The sequence below is a fragment of the Saimiri boliviensis genome, chromosome 9, assembly GCF_048565385.1.
Source record: "Saimiri boliviensis isolate mSaiBol1 chromosome 9, mSaiBol1.pri, whole genome shotgun sequence".
Taxonomy (NCBI): domain Eukaryota; kingdom Metazoa; phylum Chordata; class Mammalia; order Primates; family Cebidae; genus Saimiri; species Saimiri boliviensis.
In genome coordinates, this window is record NC_133457.1 from 125996723 (window position 1) to 126022031 (window position 25309).

At 50.0% G+C, this 25309-nt stretch overlaps 1 protein-coding gene across 6 annotated transcripts; it reads right to left on the bottom strand.

Moving 5' to 3' along the window:
- Window positions 1-65: 65 nt before the first annotated feature.
- Window positions 66-14222, bottom strand: TCFL5 (transcription factor like 5). 6 transcript variants are annotated; one of them, XM_039479470.2, is made up of 6 exons: window positions 13489-14197; window positions 12702-12888; window positions 11938-12100; window positions 9640-9886; window positions 6941-7082; window positions 66-724 (listed from the first exon to the last, which is right to left on the bottom strand). In XM_039479470.2, exons 1-6 carry the CDS (start codon window positions 14115-14117, stop codon window positions 602-604), a joined length of 1491 nt encoding a protein of 496 aa, XP_039335404.1. In that variant the 5' UTR covers window positions 14118-14197; the 3' UTR covers window positions 66-601. The 6 variants fall into 6 exon arrangements, with proteins under 6 accessions (XP_039335404.1, XP_039335405.1, XP_074262856.1 ...); XM_039479471.2 differs by having other exon boundaries at window positions 9640-9883; window positions 13489-14196; XM_039479472.2 differs by lacking the exon at window positions 66-724 and adding an exon at window positions 5011-6343 and having other exon boundaries at window positions 13489-14200.
- Between the last annotated feature and the right edge of the window lie 11087 nt (window positions 14223-25309).

Here is a 25309-nt window from a genome sequence, read left to right on the forward strand (position 1 = left end):
ATACCAGTGTATTTCTCCTAAAGTAATGAGTGGGCGTTTAGGCAGTCTACCGAGATGATATTTCATTTGTGGGCAAAAGTAGCTTTAAAGCAAGTATCTGGAAAATGTTTAGCAAAAAGGTTTAAAATGGTCCTGCCTGTTGCAATACAGCACCACGTGACTCAAAATCATTACGAGGGGGTGTGATACAACAAATGAATAAAATTTCCAAACTGTTTTTAGTTAACAATGTAACTTGTTCCAATTGCTAAAGGGGCGTATTTAAAATGTAAATAAGATAAGTAAAAAGCAATGTACCTTTTCAGACTACAGAAAGTATCATGTTAAGAAAACATGATGGAATCGGGTAATTGAAAAAAATACTTACTAATTGTCAAGATGGCGTCCTCCTCAAGTGGTCGAAGAGGACATTAATGGGTAAGTATTTGGTTCTAGATAAATATTTTTAGAAATGTGCTCTCAAAGTCCCTACCGGAGTCCTGTCAGCTTGCGTCACGTCCCTTTCGAGTCAGACTATCGGAGCAGAATTCCAGGGCTGTGGAGGACGTGCGTGGGTCACAGAGGAACGGCTGTTCACTCCCAAAGGATTCCTTCAGTCCGATCACTTGATCTCCATCGGGGGGCTACTCTGCAGACCGCCCTGTGCAGGGCAGGTCACCAAGGAGTCCGGTCTCGTCAGCTTTAGCCTTCGGCCAGTTTTACCGCAAAATACACTCTCAAATTCCTAAAGTTAAGAAGTGGTCGTTAATATACTGAATTCATAGACATGAAAACTGCTGTCTTCCAATGTGCAAAAGGTTTAAATTAAGAGCTATGTAAATGACTTTAAAGTACAGTTTTAAGGCATCATTCACAAATTCATGTCATCCCTCACAAGGGGGTTTATATAATAAACAGATTTCAACTTTTTTTTTCAAATAGCAGTTACACTGTACATGTATTTTTATTTAATTTTTCCAATATGCAGAATGTCTGGCCTCACTGTATTGATTTTATTGTGGTAAAATATACATGACATGAATGTTTCAACCATTAACAGGCTCTAGCTAATAAATGTGTAAACCCAGAATTTGAGAGAAAGTAGAGTGTAGATACTATTAAATGTGTCAGGCCAGGCGCAGTGGCTCATGCCTGTAATCCCAGCAGTTTGGGAGGCTGAGGAGAGTGGATCACCTGAGGGGAGTGGAACACCTGAGGTCAGGTGTTCAAGACCAGCCTGACCAACATGGTCAAACCTCATCTTTATTAAAAACACAAAATAATCTGGACATAATGGCACATGCCTGTAATCCCAGCTACTTAGGAGGCTGAGGCAAGAGAATCGCTTGAACTTGGGAGGTAGAGGTTACAGTGAGCCAAGATCATGCCATTGCATTCCAGCCTGGGCAACAAGAGTGAAACTCCATCTCAAAAAATGAATTTAAAAAAGTTTCAACCATTAACAAGTCAGGGGCATCTATCCGCATCCCACAGTGCCTCACTCCCCTCCGCACTGCCACACACTCAGGGTTCAAGGCCAGCACAGTGGAGGTGCTGTTCGCCGAGATGGCTCCGTCCTCGGGGAGACCCTGGTGGTACCCTGCCGGCAGGGTAGGGATGGGTGGGCTTGTTCCTGCCACACCACCTCTTTTACAGAGGCCTCAATTATAATGGTGGGATCTCAACTGTGGGTAACCCCCGACATGGGCACCGAGGAAGGACAGCTGTGCAAACCCCAGGCACAATTAGTTCCTGAAGAATATCTTAGTTTATAGGGTTATTAGTCAGCTATTTCCTTTATATAATCCTTTATACATAATCATACATTAGTCTGCAGAATCACTGCCCGAAGTGTGACTCACTGCCTCCATAATCGTACCTGTACCCAGCATACTTAGCTCCGTGTCTCTCTGTATGATCATATAGAAAGCTAATTCCTTCTTGAAATCTGGTGTTCGGGAGGTTTTGTCTGCAGCTTGTCCTGCTACAGCTCAATCGCTGCTCACTGCGACCTCCAGCTCCTGGATTCAAGTGATTCTCCTGCCTCAGCCTCCCAAGTAGCTGGGACTACAGGCGCACACCACCACACATGGCTAACTTGTGTACTTTTTAGTAGAGATGGGGTTTCACCACGTTGATCAGGCTGGTCTCGAACTCCTCATCTCAGGTGATCTGCCTGCCTCGGCCTCCCAAAGAGCTGGGATTAAAGGCGTGAGCCACCACACCCGGCACAATATTTTATTTTTATAACAGGTCACGACATAGCATTTGGTTCATTCTGCCACATACAAGCTATCAACGCTCTGCAGCTGAGAGGCCCTCCAGTGGCATGTTCAAAGAGAATGAAAATCCATAGGTAGGCCAGGCGCAGTGGCTCACGCTGGTAATCCCAGTACTTTGGGAAGCCAAGGAGGGTGGATCACCTGAGCTCAGGAGTTCGAGACCAGCCTGACCAACATGGTGAAACCCGGTCTCTACTAAAAGTACAAAAATTAGTCAGGTGTGGAGGCGGGCACCTGTAATCCCGGCTACTTGGGAGGCTGAGACGAGAATGGATTGAACCTGGAAGGCAGAGGCTGCAGTGAACTGAGATCGCACCACCACACTCCAGCCTGGGCAACAGAGCGAGACTATGTCGGGGGGGGGGGGGGGGGGGGGAGTAAACATGGAAGGATTTAGGTACAAAGAAGCACGTGTCTGCAACTGACTATCAAACAGCTCCAAAAGCTGCCTGGAGAAGCTGGGACTGACAGAGAAAATGGAACAAACTTGGACCAGCCTACAGAGGCGCTTCATGTACTGTTCCTGCAATTTGAAATTACACCAAAATTTTAAATTACCAAAAGTAAACAGAGCCATCTAAACCTGAAATGTGCGGCATTCTCTAGACAACTGGCCTGATCGCTTCAAAGCCTCAATGCCACAGTAAATAACTGTGGGAGGGATTCTTGCAGCTCAAAGAGCCTGAAAACCACCATCGAATGCAGGGTATAAGCCGTGGCTGGGTGCTGGGCTTCGGGGAAGAAACAGCTATGGAAGTCATTTTTAGAACATTTTGGCTGGGTGTGGTGGCTCACACCTATAATCCCAGCACTTAGGGAGGCTGAGGCAGAAGGATCACTTGAGCCCAGAAGTATGAGGCCAGCCTGTGAAACATGGCAAAACCCCATTCCTACAGAAAATTTAAAAATTGGCTGGGCGTGATGGTACACACCTGTAGTCCCGGCTACTCAGGAGGCTGAGGCAGGATTCCTCAAGCCCAGGAGGCAGAGGCTGCAGTGAGCCATAATTGTGCTACTGCACTCCAGCCTAAGAGACAGTGAGACGTCTCAAAAAAAAAAAAAAAAAAAAAAAAAAAAAAAACATTTTGGGCAAATCTGAATAGTCTGTGCATTACAGGATACAAAAAAGACTTACCGTCTTGGTGAGGCGTGATAATGGTGCTGGGGTTACATGAAGGCCTGTCTTTGGGAGATTTTTTTTTTTTTTTTTTTTTAGAAGAGTTTCACTCTTGTGTCACCAGACTAGAGTACAGTGGCGCAATCTCAGCTCACTGCAACCTCCACCTCCTGGGTTCAAGTGACTCTCCTGCTTCAGCCTCCTGCGCAACTGGGACTACAGGCGCCCACCACCACACCTGGCTAATTTTTTGTATTTTTAGTAGAGACGGGGTTTCACCGTGTAAGTCAGGATAGTCTTGATCTCCTGACCTCATGATTCGCCTGCCTCGGCCTCCCAAAGTGGGGTGATTACAGGTGTGAGCCCCTTTTGGAGATTTACGAAGAAATATTTAGAGATGAAGGTTCATGTCTTTGAAATTGTGCATGGATACAAAATAAATACGGTACATGTTAATTGCTGAGACAGGAGGATGAGTGTACAGGTGTTCGCTGTACTTCCTCTGTTCACTAGGATACTAATGTGAAGTCAATCACCGATTGCTGACTCCGCCCCATCCTCCTCTGTGCCCCTGCCTCCCGACGTCCCCACCCGATCCCTCTCAGAATGCCGAGATCCTGCTTCTGAGTCTTCATTCAGTAAACAGCCCCATCCACACAGCCACTGAGGCCAAACCCCTAGTCATCCTGACACCTTCTTCCCATCGCATCCCCATCTGATACCGCCACAGACACAAGCAGCCTCGTGCCCTTCCTCCTCCCCAGCGCCGTCACCTGGCTGCCATCGTCCAGCCAGCCACAGTGGGGTGATGGGGGTCAGGCAGTGTCACTTGCTACCAAAAGCCTGCCAAGACACCCAACCCTCAGGACTTGGGCCCCACCAGGCCCCAGCCTGTCCCGGGGCCCTGCCTGGCAATGGTGGCTGGCAGGCAGGTAGGCACTCTTCAGACCCTACCGCCTCCAGGCCCCAGCTGCCAGCTCCCCATCATGATTGGGTCTTGGCTGGGCACCTCCCTCAACCACCCAATCCAAAGCAGTCCCCCTAGCCAGGCTGGTTCACAGCAGCGTCCTCCACCGGCAAGGCCCTGCCCCTACCATCTGCATGTTTCCTTGTCCCTGCCTCCCTCTGTGCCCGAGATGTCTCTGTCTTGCCCAGGGTACCCCAGCACCCTCAGCAGTGCCTGGGCACCCTGGAAAAGACCTGCTGAGTGAAATGTGTACTAAAATAATGCAGAGAAATCACTTAAAACTCTCACTATTGCATCTTTTAGAACAAAAATATGTATGCAAGTAAACAGGACAAACCACAAAGGAAGTAAGAAGCACCCACGTGTCTCGGCCTTCTACGTTCTAACGCCCTGAGAAAACGGGATTGACTGGACTTCAGCCTATTTCTTGGTGGGTCTAACAATGTGATCCAGAAGTAATCAGGGTCAATGTAATTCCATTTCAGAACTATTCGGCAAACACCATGTATGTAAAAGAGCATATCTATAAACACTGGGTCTACTTAATCTCTGACCATACAGTCAACGTTTTTTAAATTTCAAAAATTATAAATGCCTTCGTCTTACTTGAGTAAACTGTATCAATGATGATTTACTAATAGGTACACAAAGCCAAAACATTAAAGCATTTTTTAAAACATAAAAGCTTTATTTTATCAAAACATACCAACAGTCTACCTCTAACAATAATCTTCAAGAGAACCTGAATCATAAACAACCATCAATGATCCAGTTAGAATACATTTAACTTAGTATCACTTTATAATGCAATTAAATGTATAAGGAAAATAAAGTATGCAACTCACAAGATGTGAATGTCATGTGCACACAGAAAAGAGAGATGAGGTTAAGTCACTACATGGCGCTGAAGTGGAGAGACCCTCACTCAACTGAGCCCAGCTGTGGGGGGGACCTCTCTCCAGTCACCTGATGACAGACACGAGAGCCCTTCTTTTGAGACAGCGTCTCGCTCTGTCACCCAGGCTGGAGTGCAGTGGCGCCCTCCTGGCTCACCACAACCTCTGCCTCCCAGCTTCAATGATCCTCCTGCCTCAGCCTCCTGAACAGCTGGGACTAGGGGCTCCCACACGACCAGCTCACGTCTGCCTGCTGCAGCAACCGTGGCTCGTTCTCTAGTCGGACTCCTGCCCAGGCCACAGCAGCAACTCCGCCACAGCTCTGACCAGGTATAAAGTCAGGACGCTGCACATGTTATTTCACTAAGGTCTGCTCACTCCTGGAAGGTCAAAGAGCCACTCACCCTGGCCAGCGCAACGCTGAGACCGGGACCTGGAACCTGGGTCCCCCCAAGGCAGGGCCCAGAACCAGTCCTGCGACTGACATCTTCTTCCTTTTGGACCACTGAGGGGCTGACGGAACTCCCGCATTCAAACCGCACGTCCGGTTCCAGCCAGGCATGGCGGCTTGCTGCAGCCCACTGCCACGACCACACAGACAGGATCAAGGCAGGGTGGCTGTCCCGAGGGACTGGAGATGCTGGCGTTAACACCCCAGCTCCCCCGAGTCACCCAGTCCACAGAAATACATCTCTTACAAACCTTCTGGGCATACTTGAGGTCCAGATCAGACTATTTGACACTTACCTGCATTTCTGTTTTTCTTTCTTTTTGGGGGGTGGGGATGGGGCAGGGTCTTGCCCTGTTGCCCAGGCTGGCATGCAGTGATATGATCTCAACTCAAACCCCCAGGCTCGATCAATCCTCCCCCGTCAGCCCCGAGCAGCTGGGACCACCGGCGTACGCCACCACACCAGGCTCATTTTTGTATTTTTTATAGAGATGTTGTCCTTGCCATGTTGCCCAGGCTGGTCTCAAACTCCCGCGCTCAAGAGATCCCCCGACTTCGGCCCCTCAAAGTGCTGGGATTACAGACATGAACCACTGCGCCTGGCCGATTTTTGTTTTCCGATTCTTGCTTTCATCCCTTACACAAGGTTTTCTGAGGGCAAAAATCATGTCCCACACAACCGTCAGACCATATTTGCTATCTGACAACTGACTCTTCGGTTATTTACACACTGCAGTGTAACACACATAGGCTGTACCAATTACTTTAATAAATAACAAGTTACAGAATTTTTTTTTTTTTGAGATGGAGTCTCGCTTTGTCGCCAGGCTGGAGTGCAGTGGCGCAATCTTGACTCACTGCAACCTCTGACTCCCTGATTCAAGCGATTCTCCTGCCTCAGCCTCCCAAGTAGCTGGGATTACAGGTGAGCAGTACCACACCCAGCTAATATTTTTGTATTTTTAGTAGAGACAGGGTTTCACCATGTTGGCCAGGATGGTCTCAATCTCCTGATCTTATCATCTGACCATCTCGGCCTCCCAAAGTGCTGGGATTACAGGTGTGAGCCACCGCGCCCAGTCGACAAGTTACATCATTAACGAGCAGAGTTTTGTTCATACGGGACTTCGTATTTTATGTTAGATTCCAGGAAACAAAGGATTGTTTGAGTTATCCTTAGGAAGGTAAGAGAGACACTGATAAGGAAAATTTGTGAAATTCTGAAAATCCCCCTGGCCTAACACTGACCTTTTTAAGAGAATCTCCATGTCTTTCCTGGATATATTTCAGGAATGCTGTGGTCCACTGCAGAGTTGTGGCCTTATCAGTCTCGGCATTGCAGAACGGGACTAAGAGATTCAACTCGTCACAGCAAATGCGGATTCTGCGCCTACAGTCAAAACCCAAAGTCATCACCAAGAGAGGCTGGAGCAAAACAAACGTGTAAAAGGAAGTGTTTCGCTAGGACTGGAGGGAACCAGAGCTCAGGATGCCTGGCCCGAGTGCCGTGGAAGCAGCCATCATCACGGGAAGCCCCCCGGCTTTGCCACGGCCTTGTCTAGAGGCGGCCACTGCACTGCCTTCGGGATGCCAGCGCATCCGTGGGTGCCACTGCAGCCCCATGCCCCACATACTCCCTGGAGCTTTCCCTATCTACTTCTCACAGGCCAGGTTCAAGTCTCTGGATGAGGAATGGCTCCAAAGGCCCTGAAGCTGGAAGCGACGTTTTGTGTCTGTGCTTTCTCTGGGCAGATCACTCTCTCATTCAAGACTGAAACTGCTTGCCCCTCAGAGGCCAAATACCCCACCGGAAACTCATGTACACCTTTCAGATTCTCCAAGGGGTCCCGATTCAAAAAGGATCATGGCCCAACGCTCTGTTAAAATCCTGAAACTTAGTCTTTGTAGGGACAATTTAAGCAACTTGAGTCTTGCTATTAGACAGTTTCTTAAACGTTTCCATGTTATATTCAGTAACACGTAAAGTCCTAAACAAGCAGATACCAAGCAACTGATTCAATACGGCCCTGCCCATTCATCTTCACTCCCGTACATTTAGAATTTTAATGAGAGACTTTGCAAGGTCAAAGCAGCAGCTGGCATTTATTAGGTGCTTTTGGACTTCTAGGCACTAAGCCAAACTTTTTTTTTTTTTTGAGACAGAATCTCACACTGTCACCCGGGCTGGAGTGCAATGGCGTGATCTCGACTCACTGCAACCTCCGCCTCCCAAGTTCAAGCGATTCTCCTGCCTCAGCCTCCCAAGTAGTAGGGATTACAGATACCCACTACCACACCCGGCTGACTTTTTGTATTTTTTAGTAGAGACGGGGTTTCACTTTGTCGGCCAGACTGGTCTCGCACACCTGACCTCAAGATCCGCCCGCCTCGGCCTCCCAAAGTGCTGGGATTACAGGCGTGTGCCACTGCACCCGGTCTATTGAGCCAAACACTCTTTATCAGCTCATTTAATTCTAACCACAAGTTTGTGCAGTAGAGCTGGAAGTCAAACTTTCAAACTGTCAACACATGGTCCAAGGCTTTCCACACAGCAGGTACTCAATAAATGTCTATGAAATAAATGTCAGAGCTGGTGCAATGCCCTTCGTAATTCACAGTAGGTTCAGGGAAGTCCTTAGTCTGTGTGTGTAAGTATCATCAAAGTTATTTAGCTAGCTTTTTTCTTTTTTTTTTTGAGACGGGTCTCACTTGTGGCCCAGGCTGGAGGGCAGTAGCATGATCATGGCTGACTGCAACGCTGACCTCGCAAGCTCAAGCAATCCTCTCACATCTTAGCCTCCCAAGCAGCTGGGACTACAGCTGTGCGCCACCGCCACCCCTAATATTTTTGGTTTTTCTTTAGAGACAGGGTCTTGCTATATTGCCCCGGCTTGTCTCAAACTCCTGGGCTCCAGCAGTCCTCCCACCTTGGCCTCCCAAAGTGCTGGAATTACAGGTGTGAGACACTGCACCCAGCCCTAGCTAGTTTGAATAGATCCCTTGAAAAGAAACTGCCTTGCCCAGCATTCAACCTTGGAGCTTCAAACTCCAGTACGTCTCACTTGCTGCTATTTATTTCCTGAATGTAAACCAGAAACTGGTACACAGTACCAATACTCAACGAATTACATAATTGATTAATTATAGATTAGGGAAATGTTGCATGAAAACCCAATTATAATAGAAAAAAATTAACCACTCCTTACGTCTACACAGAAGGATACCACAAATAAAATCCACAGACAGAACCACTTAAATAACAATTTTAACCTCCTCCTTCCCAGCAATCTTAAAAGAACCAGGCAAAACCCACAGAACCGTTGGCTGGTAAGCAGCACTTACTGTCACCGCCTGACCGCTCTCCTCTGAAAAGCCTGCATGCAAGGCTGGCCCCACAGCCTGGGAGCCTAGATTCAGGGAGATGAGTTAAGACGGACCTGCGCTGTGCAAACAACATGGCCGACCCTGGACCCCCGCCTTCTTTCTGGGGGGCGGGACTGTGGCTGCAGGCGGGGAGACTGCCTACGGGACAGGCCTCTGGTCTCTATCGAGCTTTCCTCGTTGGCAACCCCTCACCCACATTTCCAGACCACACGGCTGGAGGCATTAGGGCAGCGTGCCTGACTGCTCAGGGTGCTCTTCGAAGCTGGCACTTGGTCTCCTGCCTCCTCCCCACGTGCCTTTGCTATCTTGCCTGGCAGCCTTTCTCCTGAACAAGTCACAGCCTGAGAGCGACTGCACGCCGAGTCCCAGGAGTCCTCCTAGTGAGCAGTGAGCCTGGGCGCAGTCTGGGGGATCCCTGAGCCATCTGGGAAAGTCAGTGACGCTCCTACCTCCTCTCCCCCTTCTGAGCACAGAAATGGCTAAGGATCGTTTTGTCTGTGATAACCACGCCTGACTACGGTGACCATAAGCAAGTCAGCCTGAGCAGCCGTCGCATGCATTACCTTCTGTCTCTTTCCATTCGGTTATGCCTCTCCCTACGCTGAGACCTTCCTCCCTGGGGCCCACTCTGGGCCTGCTCCCCCAGGCTGGGCTGTGAGGACTCCGAGGACGGCCAAGCGCCCTGCGTGGCTGCGGCACCTTCGCCCACATTCTGAATCTCTCCGAGGGCTCTTCGTTCTACATTTGTGTCCAACTGACGCATTCTACTCCGATTCCTCTTATTTAGTGCTTGTTTGCATAGCGCTTCTTCTTTGCAAAAGAAAAAAAAAAGCGGTTTTTAATCTTTTATTCTTATGTCAATTAATGCTGAATATACTTTTGGCCTTTTCAATCCAAGATAGAAACATGCTGGGAAAGCGGCACAGAGAGGCGCACCAGGCTGTGCTGCTGGGGCCGCTCGGTGTCAGCAGGAACATGAAGCTCCGAGTCTGTTTTATACAACAAGGCTAACGAGAACCAATCGTCACAGTAAAGACCCCTTCCAAGTGCTATGCAACCGATACGACTTCATCAAAAGCCCCTGTTTTTAATCAGCAGGTGTTAGCTATGAATGTAGAAACCAAGAAGTTGGCCGGGCGCGGTGGCTCACGCCTGTAATCCCAGCACTTTGGGAGGCCGAGGCGGGTGGATCACGAGGTCAAGAGATCGAGACCATCCTGGTCAACATGGTGAAACCCCGTCACTACTAAAAATACTAAAAATTAGCTGGGCATGGTGGTGCGTGCCTGTAATCCCAGCTACTCAGGTGGCTGAGGCAGGAGAATCGCCTGAACCAGGAGGCGGAGGTTGCGGTGAGCCGAGATCGCGCCACTGCACTCCAGCCTGGGAAACAAGAGCGAAACTCCGTCTCAAAAAAAAAAAAAAAAAGAAACCAAGAAGTTGTTCACTTTTTCTGAAAGTCAGATGGTTTAAAAAAAACAAACAAAAAACACATGGACGTATTTCCTTCCAAAAATATTTTCTTTATATAGAATTATTCTAAGAACAAAAAGAAAAAAAAAATCATTCTGACAATATTTTTACTGCAATGCTCGAAGAGAACAAAACAGAAGCAGCTAAGTCTGCCCTCGCTTCAGAAGCAGCTCTCCCCGCCACAGCGGCCAGTAGCACTGTGGGAGCCCTGCTGCTGCGCAACATGCCACGCCACACGTGCACACGCGGAACCGCATCCATCAAAGATCTGCGGGCCCACGACTGGCTGGTGCGCTGACATGCAGGCGTACAGCACACGAAGCACAGATTCTGGAAAGATGATGAAGCTTTCAGGGGGACAGAGAGAGGAATTCAGTGGTTTTGGTGATATTTTATTCCTTAACCTGCGTAGTCAGCACAGAAGCTACTTTAATACTCATCTTTGTATCTTACCAACGTGAACATCTACTCTGGCATAAAACGTTGTAGGGAGCAAAAGGGAGTGACTGACACGGGAGAAGGCGGGAGCCCTCCCTCCCCATCCATCCGGTCTTCACCGACTCTTGAAAACTGAGTGTAAGGAGGTAACTTCACAGTCATCTTCCAGGGAGGAAGGGACTGCACAGGTGAGCGCAGCAGCGCCCCCGCAGTGTCCCTATCTCCAAACCGCCCGTGTCACCTTACAGCCTGTTGCTCGTGGCCAGGGCCCTCCTATTAGCATCCATCTACCAAAGCCTTTCGGCAGACGTCAGCTGCCTGCCTCACTCATGGAGTATAAAATAAGGATAATAAAAAACTATAGGCCAGGCGTGGTGGCTCACACCTGTAATCCCAGAATTGTGGGAGGCCAAGGTGGGCGGATCATGAGGTCAAGAGATCAAGACCATCCTGGCCAACATGGTGAAACCTGGTCTCTAGTAAAAATACAAAAATTAACTGGGTACAGTGGCAGGCACCTGTAGTCCCAGCTACTCAGGAGGCTGAGGCAGGAGAATTGCTTGAACCCAGGAGGTGGAGGGTGCAGTGAGCCGAGATTGCACCACTGCACTCCAGCCTGGTGAGAGTGAGACTCCGTCTCAAAAAAACAAACTATAAAGTGCTTTGAGTAACTTGAAGATAACTGAAAATTTTACTTAAGTCTATCACTTTACTGTTAAGAAAAAGCCCTCAAACTCAATGTTCCCACACCAAAGGTTAACTATCTTTGAGACTCAGAATGTTTCAAGTGACATGCCGGGGAAGCAGGTGGACAGACCCCTGAGATACGCAGACTGTTTCACGTGTGTACAAACCACCTCTCTCCCCTGCCCCCCAAGGCCAAAGTGCCGTCAGCCAAGGGGCTTGGTCAGGAAGAGAAAGCTCCCGCCACCTGCCGCTTCACCGCTTACCTCCCACTTTAATCCAAACTTGCTCAGGCAAAGCTTTGTTTCTACTACCTAACGTCTGTTTAGTGGATTCAATTTCTTGCTGATAACAGAAAGAAAATGCTCTAGGCAATCCAATATCCTGGTGCTTGGCAGCTTCAAGTATAGAACATGAGTTACTAGAACTCTGGAAAAAATGAAGCAACAGGAATTTTTATCAATATGTGGCTTACTCTCCTCTTTAATGCACAAATAAAATGCACTTAACAAACATCAAAGCTACTAATACGTGATTTGAAGAACTTTAGTTGCATTGAGGATTTAAAAAGATTCCCATACCATACAAATACTCAACTTTTACAAGTTTTGTTTTGTTTTGTTTTTGTTTTTTTGACACGGGGTGTCACTCTATTGCTCAGACTAAAGTGCAGTGGTGCAATTTCAGCAGAGACCTCCGCCTCCCAGGCTCAAGCTATTCTCATGCGTCAGCCTCCTGAGTAGCTGGGATTATAGGTGTCCGCCACCACCGTCTGGTTAGTTTTTGTATTTTTAGTAGAGCCAGGGTTTCACCACGTTGGCCAGGCTGGTCTTGAACTCCTGACCTCAAGCGATCCACTGACTCGGCCTCCCAAAGTGCTGGGATTATAGGCGTGAGTCTCTATGCCTGGCCTCAAAAGGTTATTAAGGTTACCGATGGAGAAAAAAAAGTACTTGGGACCTAACCAAAGTAAGTTAAAATTTACCCATTTAATACAAAAGAGCAAAGCTTCACAAATCATGTTCCTTACCTGTGTCTGTGAAAGACCAGAATTTCCACTAGCGGAGCAAGCATTTGCCGTAAACAGCGGGTAGGTGAACTGCAAAGCAGGAGCTGAAGCAGCAGCTTTATTTTTCACTAGCGTCGTACATTTGTTTTGTTGCTGATGAAGAGGAACATTCACTAATTCAGACGGATGGCGAATGAGAGTCACCAAACTGCCAAGACAGAAGCAAGCCCAGAAACGTCAGGAGCAGGTGGCAGGCGGGCAGCCATCCGCCATCCCAGTCTAACGGCTCTGGCCAGTTTTCCGGACAGCAGCTGTCTCTCGCCCCGGAAACCTCTGTGCACAGCCGTCACCTAGTGCTGGAGGGAAGCAGGCCCGCCTCACCGTTCGCCATCCTCCATCTGACCCACATGGGCAACACAGGTTGGGATGGGACGAGCAGAAAACTGCGGACTCAGCCCCTTCCCCGCCACCCCTGGGGGTCGACACGGGGGCGGCTGCAGGCTGGAGCTCCATTGTAGAGCTCAGGGCCTGCCAAGCCGCGTCGGTCCTTCCCAGGCTTCCCTGACGACTAGGGGCGCCGCCGGCGCACACGGCTCCCAGGAATTCCGCGGGCGGCGCCGCCAGGGGGCCGTTCAGTTCCGCGAGGTCCCCGCTCCCCGGGGCCCGCCCCGCGCACACAGCCCCGGCGGGGTCCGCGCCCCGTGCGGCCGGGAGGGCAGGCTGGGGGCGCGCCCGGCCTCCGCCCGCCCGGCCTCCGCCCCCTCGGCCTCCCCCCCGGCCCCGCCAGCCCCGGCCGCCGGGCACGCACTTGCTGAGCGCCACGCCCGGCTCGGGGGGCTCGGGGCCGCGCGGCGCGGGCGGCGGCTCGGCGGGGATGCTGTTGAAGCGGTCCTCCAGGCGGACGCGCACGGCCGGCTTGGCCCGGGCCTCGGGCGCCGCCTCGGGTCCCGCCGCGCCCGCGCCCTCCTTGGCGGCGCCGTCGGCCCGGGCCCGCGCCCCGTCCCCGCCGCCCGGCGTCTTCTCGGCCGCGCCCGCCTCGCTCAGCAGCATCATGCGCAGCTCCTGGAAGTCGATGTGGCCCAGGCAGGGCGCGTCGGCCGCCAGCGCGGGCGGGCACAGCACGGGGTACACGGGCGCCGCGCCCCCCGGCCCGCCCGCCGCGAAGCCGCCCGCGCCCGGGCCCGCCGCCGCCAGCAGCGCCGAGTTGAGGCGCGTCTCGAGCTCGCCGTCGGCCGCCGCCTCCATGTGCGAGTAGAGGATGTGCTGCAGCTGCGTGTACTCCACCTCCGTCATCTCCACCAGGCTCAGGTCGGTGGTCGTGAAGCTCAGCCCCGGCTCGCCCGGCGCCGCGTCCCCGCCGCCCGCGCCCTCGGCGCCCGCCTCGCCGCCCGCCGCGCCGGCCTCCGGCGGCGGCTCCCGCGGCCCGGGGCCCGACATGGCGGCGCGGCGCGGCCCAACGGCGACGAGGGCGACGCGGGCGGCGGGCGGCGGGCGGCGGAGGCGGGAGGCGACCCCGGCCGGAGCACGACGCTGCGCCGGCCACAGCGGGCGCGCCGTTGGGGGAGGGAAGCCGCCGCGCACTGCGCCTGCGCCGCCCCGCCCCGCAACGGCAACCCCGCCCTGCGCCGGCCCCGCCCCCCGCTACCCGCCGCCGCCGGCCCCGCCCCGGCCCAACCGCCCGCACGCCCGGCCCCGCCCCCGGCCCCCGGCCACGCCCCTGCCGATTCCCCGGCCACGCCCCGCTGATCCCCAGGCGAGGGCAGCCGCGCTCCAGTCGGCGTGGTACCCACGCGGTGACGCCCTGGGAAGAAGCCACGTGCGTGCGTGCACGTGCGCCCCGCTCCAGCCGCGGGAATGGAGACGCTGTCAGAACAGCTCCGTGGAGCCACAGCGCCCAGGCCATCCTCTTCATCCGCGTAAAATGCGCAGCGCGTGGCCAGGTGCGGTGGCTCAGCCTTTCTAATCCCAGCACTTTGGGAGGCCAGAGCGGGTCCATCTTTTGCAAAGTCAGGAGTTTGAGACCAGCGTGGGCAACGTGATGAAACCCTGTCTCGACTAAAAATACAAAAATTAGCTGGGCATGGTGGCGGGTGCGTGTAATCCCAGTTACTCGGGAGGCCGAGGCGCGGAAACGCTTGAACCCAGGAGGTGGAGATTGCAGTTAGCTAATTGCACCACTGCACTCCAGCCTGGGCGACAGAGTGAGACTCCATCGAGACAGACAGAGAGAGAGAGAGAGAGAGAGAGAGAGAGAGAGAGAGAGACACAATTAGGATGCAGAAGACCTGAGCAACGCTATCGACCAACTTGCTCCCGTTGATGTCGCTACAACACCCCAACCAGCAGGATCAGAATAGTCTTTTCAACTTGACAGGTAACATCTTCCAAGATAAATAAACCATAACTTGTACCATAAAATATGTCTCAATAAATTTACCGAAACTTTACAAAAATATGCCCTCAACCACAACTGAGTTTGTTTTCAAATCTAATATAAAGATATTTGAGAAATATCCAAACATTTGGCAACTAAATAATTAATTTTGAAATGTCTCATGAGTCAAAGAAGTTAAAAGGGAGAAGTTATAATGTATTTTGAAATGAACAAAAATTAAAAAATCAAAATTTATGGAATATAGCTAAAGAAGTACTTAGAAATGTGTAGCAATCACAAAAGAAAAAAGTTTCAAATTATTCATCTTGACTTCTGCATTGAGGAGCTAGAACAAAAAAAGCAAGGTAAGCAGAAGACAGTCAATAACTGCCTGTCAGTTTCCATTGTATTTCTAAATACAATAAAAACAGAAAAACCGTAGACAAAAACTCAAATGAAGCCAAAGGCTGGCTGGGCATGGTGGCTCATGCCTGTAATCCCAGCACTTTGGGAGGCCGAGGCAAGTGGATCACCCGATGTCAGGGGTTCGAGACCAGTCTGGCCAACATGGTGAAAGCCCATCTCTACTAAAAATACAAAAATTGCCACAGTATGGTGGCGGGTGCCTGTAATCCCAGCTACTCCACAGGCTGAGGTAGGAGAATCGCTCGAACCCAGGAGACGGAGGTTGTGGTGAGCCAAGATCATGTTATTGCACTCCAGCCTCGGCAACAAGAATGAAACTCCATCCCCCCCCCAAAAAAAAATAAATAAAATAAGATAAATAAGAAACCAAAGGCCGTTTCTTTGAGAGAATCAATAAGCTCTATCAACCTCTGGCCAGACTGAGCAGGAAAAAGAAAAACAAATGACCAGAGCCAGGAATAGGAGGTGACGGCACTGCAGATTCTGTAGACCTCGGATGGGCGCAGTGGCTCACGTGTGTCGTCCCAGCACTTTGGGAGGCCAGGGTGCGCAGGGTGCTGAGGCTCAGAAGTTTAAACCCAGCCTGGGTACCATGGTGAAACCCTGTCTCCACACACAAAAAACTGGCCAGGTGTGCTAGTGCACCTGGCGGATCTTACCGATTCTCCCAAAGAACCAGCCTTTGGTTTCTTTTTCTTTTCTTTTCTTTGTTTTTTGGAGATGCAGTTTCACTCTTGTTGCCTAGGCTGGAGTGCAATGGCACCATCTCAGTTCACCACAACCTCTGTCTCCCAGGTTCAAGCGATCCTCCCGCCTCAGCCTCCCCAGTAGCTGGGATTACAGGCACACACCACTGCGCCCAGCTAATTTTTTGTATTTTTAGTAGAGACGGGGTTTCGCCATGTTGGTCTGTGGTCCCCGCTACTCAGGAGGCTGAGGTGGGAGGATCGCTTGAGCCCAGGACGCGGAGGCTGCAGTGAGCTGTGATCATGCCAGTGCACTCCAGCTTGGGCAACAGAGTGAGACCCTGTCTCAAAAAATAAATAAATAGGGCAGGCGCGGTGGTTCACCCCTGTAATCCAAGCACTTTGGAGGCCAAGGCGGGCAGATCACCTGAGGTCAGGAGTTCAAGACCAGCCTGACCAACATGGTGAAACCCCGTCTTAAAAAAATTAAAATTAAAATTAAAAAAAACTTTTAAAATTTTAAAAATAAAAATAAATAAAGCTTCTATAGATACTGAAAGTATATTTGCCTTTTTTTTTTTTTTTTTTTTTTTTAACATGGAGTTATCTTGTTGCCCAGGCTGGAATACAATGTCACAATCTCAGCTCTCGGCAACTTCCACCACCCAGGTTCAAGCAATTCTCCTGTTTCAGCCTCCCAAATCGCTGGGATTACAGGCATTTGTCAACACACCCGGCTAATTTTTTGTATTTTTGGTAGAAACGGGGTTTCTCCATATTGGTCAGGCTGGTCTTGAACTCCTGACCTCAGGTGGTCTGCCTGCCTCTGCCTCCCAAAGTGTTGGGATTATAGGCGTGAGCCACCATGCCTGGCCAACACTGAAAGTGTATTAAGGGGCTATTATGAACAACTTTATGGCAATAAAATCCACAACTTAGACAAAATGGGCAAATTCCTTAAAACATAAATTACAAAAGCCCACTCAAGAGGACACAAATAACTTTAATTTCTCTATGTCTGTTGATAAAATTGAATTGGTCATTAAGGACCTTCTCATAGAGAAAATTCCTGTAATAGATGTCTTCATGAGTGAATCCTACTAAACATTTAAGAAAGAAAGAATACCAGCTCTACACAAACTCTTGCAAGAAACTGAGTAGGAGGGACTACTTTCCAGTGCATGCTACGAAGCAAACGTTACTCTGATATCAAAACCAGACGAATAAGACTGCAGAGCAATGTCTGACAGGAACAAAGATGCAGAAGTGGTTTTTATTTATTACTTTTTAAAAGAATGTTTCAAGAGACAGGGTCTTGCTCTGTCATCCAGGCTAGAGAGCAATGGTGCGATCATGGCTCACTGCAGCCTCAACTTCATGGGCTGAAGCGATCCTCCCACCTCAGCCTCCTGAGGAGCTGGGACCACAGACGTGCCAGAATGCCTGGCAATTTAAAAAAGTTTCTTTGTAGAGACAAGAGTCTCATTATGTTGCCCAGGCTGGTCTCGAATTCCTGGGCTCAAGCAATCCTTCCACCTCAGCCTCCCAAAGTGTTGGGATTACAGTGGTGAGCTACTGTGGCCAGCCCAAATTCTTTTAAAATAATGTCAGCCCTGTCATCCCAGCACTTGGAGAGGACAAGATGGATGGATCACTGGAGGTCAGGTGTTCGAGGCCAGCCTGGCCAATGTGGCGAAACCCCGTCTCTACAAAAAAATACAAAAATTAGCCAGGCGTGGTGGTGTGCGCCTGTAATCCCAGCCACTGGGGAGGCTGAGGCACAGAATTGCTTGAACCCAGGAGGCAGAGGTTGCAATGAACCGAGATCACACCACTGCACTCCAGCCTGAGCAGCAGAGCGAGAATCTGTCTCAAATAAATAAACAAATAAATAAAATGTTCACCAAGTGTGACCGCAGGTGCCTGTAGTACCAGTTACTCGAGACTGAAGTGGAAGTATCTCCTGAGCTGAGGAGTTCAAGGCTACAGCATGCTATGATAACACCTGTGAATAGACACTGCACTTCAGCCTGGACAACACAGTGAGACCCCACCTCTAAAAACTCTTTAAATTGTAAAGATCTTAGCATCAAAATATTTTATGTTACAACTGTCATTGTCTGTTTTCTGTAGCTCTAACCGAACGCCTGAGCCTGGGTAACTTGTAAAGAAAAACAATGTATTTCTTTCCAGTGCTGGAGGCCGGGAAGCCCAGGGTTGAGGGGGTTCACCCGGTTAGGCCTTGTTGCTGGTGGGACTCTGCTGAGTCGCGAGATGGCGCAGGTATCTCACGCTGCATGCCCACAAATAATCTCTAAGCCCACACTTGGCACAGGACCCAGCAATCACAGGCATTCATCCCAGAGAAAGAAAATGTACATCTACTCACACATCTACCCATGAATGTTCACAGCAGCTTTATCTGTAATAGCCAAGAACTTGAAACAACCAATAGGCAAACAGTCAAACAAACCAGCTCATCTTTACCGTGGAAATGTACTCTGCAAGGCCTGAACCTGGGTACGCACCACTTGGATGGGTCTCAAGGGCACTGTGCTGCGTGAAAAAACACACAGTCTCAAAAGCTCACATACAGTAGACATCATGGGCTGAATGGCGGTCCCCCCGCCCCGCGTTCATACATTGATGTCCTAGTCCCCAGGACCCCAGAATGTGGCTGTATTTAAAGACAGAGCCTTCAAAGAGGAGATTAAGTTAAGCTGAGGACATGAGGGTGAGAGCTAATCTGACATGACTGGTGTCCTTATAAGAGGAGACGCAGGGATTCCTGAAAAAGCCACGTGAGGACACAGTGGAAAGGCAGCCATCCGCGCGCCAAGACGGAGGCCTCGGGAAAGCGGCTCTGCCAGCACTTACATCTTGCACTTCCAGCCTTCAGAAGTGTGGGAAAATATTTTTCTCATTTTTATTATTATTATTATTAAAAAAAGGTTTTTTTCGGCCGGGCGCGGTGGCTCAAGCCTGTAATCCCAGCACTTTGGGAGGCTGAGGCAGGTGGATCACGAGGTCAAGAGATCGAGACCATCCTGGTCAACAAGGTGAAACCCCGTCTCTACTAAAAATACAAAAATGAGCTGGGCATGGTGGCGCGTGCCTGTAATCCCAGCTATTCGGGAGGCTGAGGCGGAGAATTGCCCGAACCCAGGAGGCAGAGGTTGCGGTGAGCCGAGATCGCGCCATTGCACTCCAGCCTGGGTGACAAGAGCGAAACTCCATCTCAAAAAAGAAGTTGTTTTCTTAGGCCAGGCCCAGTGGCTCACACCTGTAATCCCAGCACTTTGGGAGGCTGAGGTGGGCGGATCACTTGAGGTCAGGAGTTTGAGACCAGCCTGCCCAACATGCAGAAACTCCATCTCTACTTAAAGTACAAAAAGTAGCCAGGCATGATGGTGCACATTTGTCATCGCAGCTACTCACGAGCCTGAGGCAGGCGAATCGCTTGAACCCAGGAGGCGGAAGTTGCAGTGAGTGGAGGTCGTGCCACTGCATTCCAGCCTGGGTGACAAGAGTGAGACTCCATCTCAAAAAAAAAATTTAAATATTTCTGGGGTGGAGTCTTGCTCTGTAGCCCAGGCTGGAGTGCATTAGCGTGATCTCCGCTCACTGCAACCTCTGCCTCCCGGGTTCATGTAATTCTGCTGCCTCAGCCTCCCGAGTAGCTGGGACTATACCCGGCTAACTTTTGTATTCGTTTCACAATGGGGTTTCATCATGTTGGCCAGGCTGGTCTCAAATTCCTGGCCTCAAGTTATCCACCCACCTCGGCCTTCCAAAGTGTTGGAATTACAGGCGTGAGCCACCGTGCCTGCTGAATTTCTTCTTTTAAAGCCACCCCACGTGTGGTTGTTTGTTATGGCAGCCCCAGGAAACATGGTATCGACATAATAAAATTATAGAAGTTGATAACAAATGTATGGTTGCTAAGGGGAAGGAATGGGGTGTAGAAACACGGGCGGACTTCGTGGTGAGGAGAGCTGTGTCTTGGCTGTGGCTGCGCATGTGAACGTGCCGTGGAACCGGACACGTGCAGCGTACCACGTCTGTCTGTCTGTTCCCAGGGTTGTCCTCTTTCTGGAGACGGAGTCTCGCTCTGTCCCCCAGGCTGGAGCACAGTGGCACAACCTTGGCCCACTGCAACCTCCGTCTCCCGGGTTCAAATGATCCTGTTGCTTCAGCTCCCGAGTACCTGGGATTACAGGCACCTGCCACCAGGCCCAGGTAACTTTTGTATTTTTAGTAGAAGTAGAGTTTCACCATCTTGGCCAGGCTGGTCTCCCAGCTCCTGACATCAGGTGATCCACCCGCCTTGGCCTCTAAAAGTGCTGGGATTACAGCGTGAGCCACTGCATCTGGCCCCCGGTTTTGATGTGCTATAATTATGTAAACTCTAACCACTGGGAGACACTGAGTGAGAGCTTCATGGGACCTCTCTGTACCATTTTTGTAACTTCCTGTGAATCTATAATTATTTCAAATTAATTTTTTTTTTTTAAATGAGATGGAGTCTTGCTCTATTACCAGGCTAGAGTGCAGTGGCACAATCTCAGCTCACTGCAAACTTCGCCTTCTGGGTTCAAGCAGTTCTTCTACCTCAGCCTCCGAGTAGCTGGGACTACAGTTGTGTGCCACCATGCCCGGCTAATTTTTGCATTTTTAGTAGAGACGGGGTTTCACCATGTTGGCCAGAATGGTCTCGAGCTCTTACCTTGTGATCCGCCCACCTTGGCCTCCCAAGCGTGATCCACCATGCCTGGCCTCAAATTTAAAATTTTAAAATTCAATTATATTTTTATAAAATAGCCATAATCAGCAATTGAATTTTTAAGAGATGCCATTTACCATGGTATAAAAAAATATGAAAACACTTAGAAATAGGGTTGGGCATGGTGGCTCACACTTGTAATCCCAGCACTTTGGGAGACAGAGGCAGGCGGATCACTTGAGGTCAGGCGTTTGAGGCCAGCCCAAACAATATGGCGAAACCCCATCTCTACTAAAAATACAAAAATTATAGCCAGGCATGGTGGCATGCACCTGTAATCCCAGCTACTTGTGAGGTTAAGGCAGGAGGATCACTTGAACCTGGGAGGTGGAGGTTGCAGTGAGCCAAGATCACACCACTGCACTCCAGTCTGGATGACAGAGTGAGACTCTATCTCAAAAAAAAAAAAAAAAAAAAAAGTACAAAAATTAGGCCGGGTGTGGTGGCTCACACCTGTAATCCCAGCACTTTGGGAGGCCAAAGCAGGCAGATCACAAAGCCAAGATATCAAGACCATCCTGGCCAACATGGTGAAATCCTGTCTCTATTTTAAAAAATGCAAAAATTAGCTGGTGTGTGCCTGCAGTCCCAGCTACTTGGGAGGCTGAAGCAGTAGAGTCACTTGAACCCAGGAGGCAGAGGTTGCAGTGAGCTGAGACTGCACTGTTATAGTCCAGCCTGGGTGACAGAGTGAGACTCCATTTCAAAAAAACCAAAAAACCTTAGAAATAAATTTGACAAAAGATGTAAAAGACCTGTACACTGAGAACTACGAAGTACTATTGAAATAAATTAAAAAGATGGACAAATATAGAGATATACTGTTCATGGATTGGAAGGTTCAATAGTGGTAAGAGGTCTGTTCTTCCCAAAATTGATGTGTCCGTTCCAATAAAAATCCAGCAGTGTCTTAGTCCATTTGTGCTGTCATAACAAAACACCTTAGACTGGGTAACTCATAAACAACAGAAATATATTGCTCATAGTTCTGGAAGCTGGAAAGCCCAAGATCAAGACACCAGCGTATGTGGTGTCTGGCGAGGGCCTGTTCCTCATTGACCGTGCCTTCTTGCTGCACCCTCACATGGCAGAGAGAGAAAATCAGCTCCCTCAAGCCTCTTGTAAAAGGGCACTAAACCCATTCATGATGGCTCTCCCTCATGACCTAATCACCTCTTAAAGACCCCTCTTCTTAATGCCACCACGATGGAGACTAGGTTTCAACATGAGTCGTGGAGGGATACAAACAGACCATAGCAGGCGGGTTTTTTTTCCTTTTTAAATTCTTGGAAGGCTGAACAGGGCAGGGTCACCAGGCAGACCTGCAGCTGCTCCACTTTCCTCTGATCCTCCTGTAGCTTCTTGGACTCTGGGCCAGTTGATGTCTCTGTTCCATGATGTGGAGCCCCAGCTTCTCCTGCGAGACCCCCACACCACACCGCCTCGGTTGGAGGCAGAGAGAACCGACAGGTGCGGCATGCAGCTCATGGGTTTCCTCTTGTTCGCCCCGCCTTGTTCCCGTCGATCGTCTGTTCCCTCCGCCCCTCCGACGGACTTCAAGCTTCAGCGTCCTATGTGAAGATAAGTCGTATGGAGGCTGCATGAGGTCACGTCCTGTAGGAAATGAATATTCCTACATCTGTGTGTGAAATCTGGTACTTCTGCTTCCCCGATGGAATCCTCACTGATCAGAATTCAACACTGAAAATGTGGGTCCAGAGAGAAAGTCTCCCGAGGATGAGCGATCAAAGCTGGCTCTGGGTTTTTTGGAGCTGGATCTTCGATTGTCTTTGATTTAAAAGCATCCATGACCCTGTTTCCCATGGGAAAGAGGCGCTGATGATCCATGCAGATGATCACCGATGGGCAGCACACCCAAGTGCCTGTGGAACGCAAGGCCATTGAACCTTCCAGTAAAATCGGGGGACAGATGCTTTTGCCTGAGCACCGTGGATATTCTGGGAAAAGAAAATGGTGAGTCAGTGCTTTATTTACTTTTTCTTTTAATTTTTTTTTTGAGGCAGAGTCTCACTCTGTCACCCAGGCTGGAGTGCAGTGGTACGATCTCGGCTCACTGTAACCTTTGCCTCCTGGGTGCAAGCAATTCTCCTGCCTCAGCCTCCCAAGCAGCTGAGATTGCAGGCACATGCCACGATGCCTGGCTTTTTTTTTTTTTTTTTTTTTTTTTTGTGAAGACGGGCTTTTACCATGTTAGCTAGCCTGGTCTCAAATCTTGACCTCAAGTGATCCGCCTGCCTCAGCCTCCCGAAGTGCTTGGACTACAGGCGTGAGTCACCTCACCCAGTCTAAAAAATTTGTTTCTTAATAGAGCTGAGATTCACCATGTTGCCCAGGCTGGTCTCCAACAAGCTCAGGGGATCCACTTCCTCCGTCTCCCACAGTGCTGCCACAGCATGGGCCACCACGCCCCACCTTATTTATTTTAACTTCTAAGGTGGATTTATTTAAAAGTTTTACAATAGCTGTGTCCAGGCATTTAGGCTTATGGGAAGTAAATGAGGACACTTTTTTCCCAAAAAGAATTTTCTGTTTTTTTTTTTTGAGACGGATTCTCACCCTGTCCCCAAGGCTGGAGTGCAATGGCGCAATCTCAGCTCACTGCAACCTCCGCCTCCCAGGTTCAAGCGGTTCTCCTGTCTCAGCCTCCCGAGTAGCTGGGATTACCGCTGTCCACCACCACACCCGGCTAATTTTTTTGTGTCTTTAGTAGAGATGGGGTTTCATCATGTTGGCCAGGCTGGTCTTGAACTCCTGTCCTTGTGATCTGCTCACCTTGGCCTCCCAAAGTGCTAGGACTACAGGCACGAGCCACCGCGCCTGGCGGAAGAAAGCCCGTAGACCGAGCACATTGCTAACAAACAACGTATGCTTGGTAAACGAGAATCGCCAACAACAGCAAGTTTACTGTTCTGCCCACGCCGGTCCTAACACCGTTTCACAACCAAGACACAGACGAATCTTGCCGCAACCAGTCTAGCCCAATTTTATCAAACAGGTCTTTGGCTAGATGTTTTGAAAACTCATTTGACAGACAGTCAAGTCCCTCATCCAGACTGTGTAGGAAGAAAGTTGCTCAGGCGCCATGACCAGAGACTGAAGGTACAACATGTCCCGGTATAATAACTAACTGATTACGTATAGAATTGACACCAAATACATATTAGATTCAATCACATAATCAATTATATAATCGGGCCGGGTGAGGTGGCTCACAACTGTAGTCCCAGCACTTTGGGAGGCTGAGGCAGGCAGATCATGAAGTCAAGAATCGAGACCAGCCTGGCCAACATGGTGAAACCCCGTCTCTACCAAAATACAAAAATTAGCTGGGCATGGTGGCACACTTCTGTTAGTCCAGCTACTCAGGAGGCTGAGGCAGGAGAATTGCTTGAACCTGGGAGGCGGAGGTTGCAGTGAGCCAAGATCGTGCCATTGCACTCCAGCCTGGTGCCTGGCGACAGAGCGAGACTCTGTCTCCAAAAAAAAAAAAAAAAAAAGAAATTATATAATCGATCTTATTACATCATTATTCTCTATTAATCTTTGCTCTGGTGTAGGAACATTTCAGTCTTTTTTTTTTCTTTTGGAGACGGAGTTTCGCTCTTGTTCCCCAGGCTGGAGTGCAATGGCGCGATCTCGGCTCACCGCAACCTCCGCCTCCTGGGTTCGGGCAATTCTCCTGCCTCAGCCTCCTGAGTAGCTGGGATTACAGGCACGCACCACCATGCCCAGCTAATTTTTTGTATTTTTAGTAGAGACGGGGTTTCACCATGTTGACCAGGTTGGTCTCGATCTCTCGACCTTGTGATCCACCCGCCTCGGCCTCCCAAAGTGCTGGGATTACAGGCGTGAGCCCCCGCGCCCGGCCCCCTAAACATTTCAGTCTTATAGTACAGACGTAATCCGGTGAAATATAATTCAGAACTGAAGGGACACTGTGAGAAGTGATCGGGAGGTGAGGGTAAATGCCCCGCGGTAGCGCCCGTGCCTGGGAAGGCGCCTGTTACTTGGCCGGCCGTGACGGGAGTTTCCCTCTCACTGCGGAGTTCAGAGAAAACTCTGCTCTGCCGGCTCCTGAGGAAGGTCTGACACGTCTGACACTAGCCAGGCCGCCCGCAGACATCCAGGGGCTTAAGCCCTCTCCGTGGCGTGGTGCTCCGACGGTCACCATCCTTGTTCACCTTCATGTTCCACTTTCCCACCGATGCCCCCTTGTAAATTCTTAGAGGCTGTGAGAAGAATAGAGGAACCCTAAAAGCCTTTGATCTCTCTGATAAGTGCATAGAAGGAAACTGACGTACGTGCCTCCCCTCCTTGCAGCGGCTACCTGAGAGGGAGG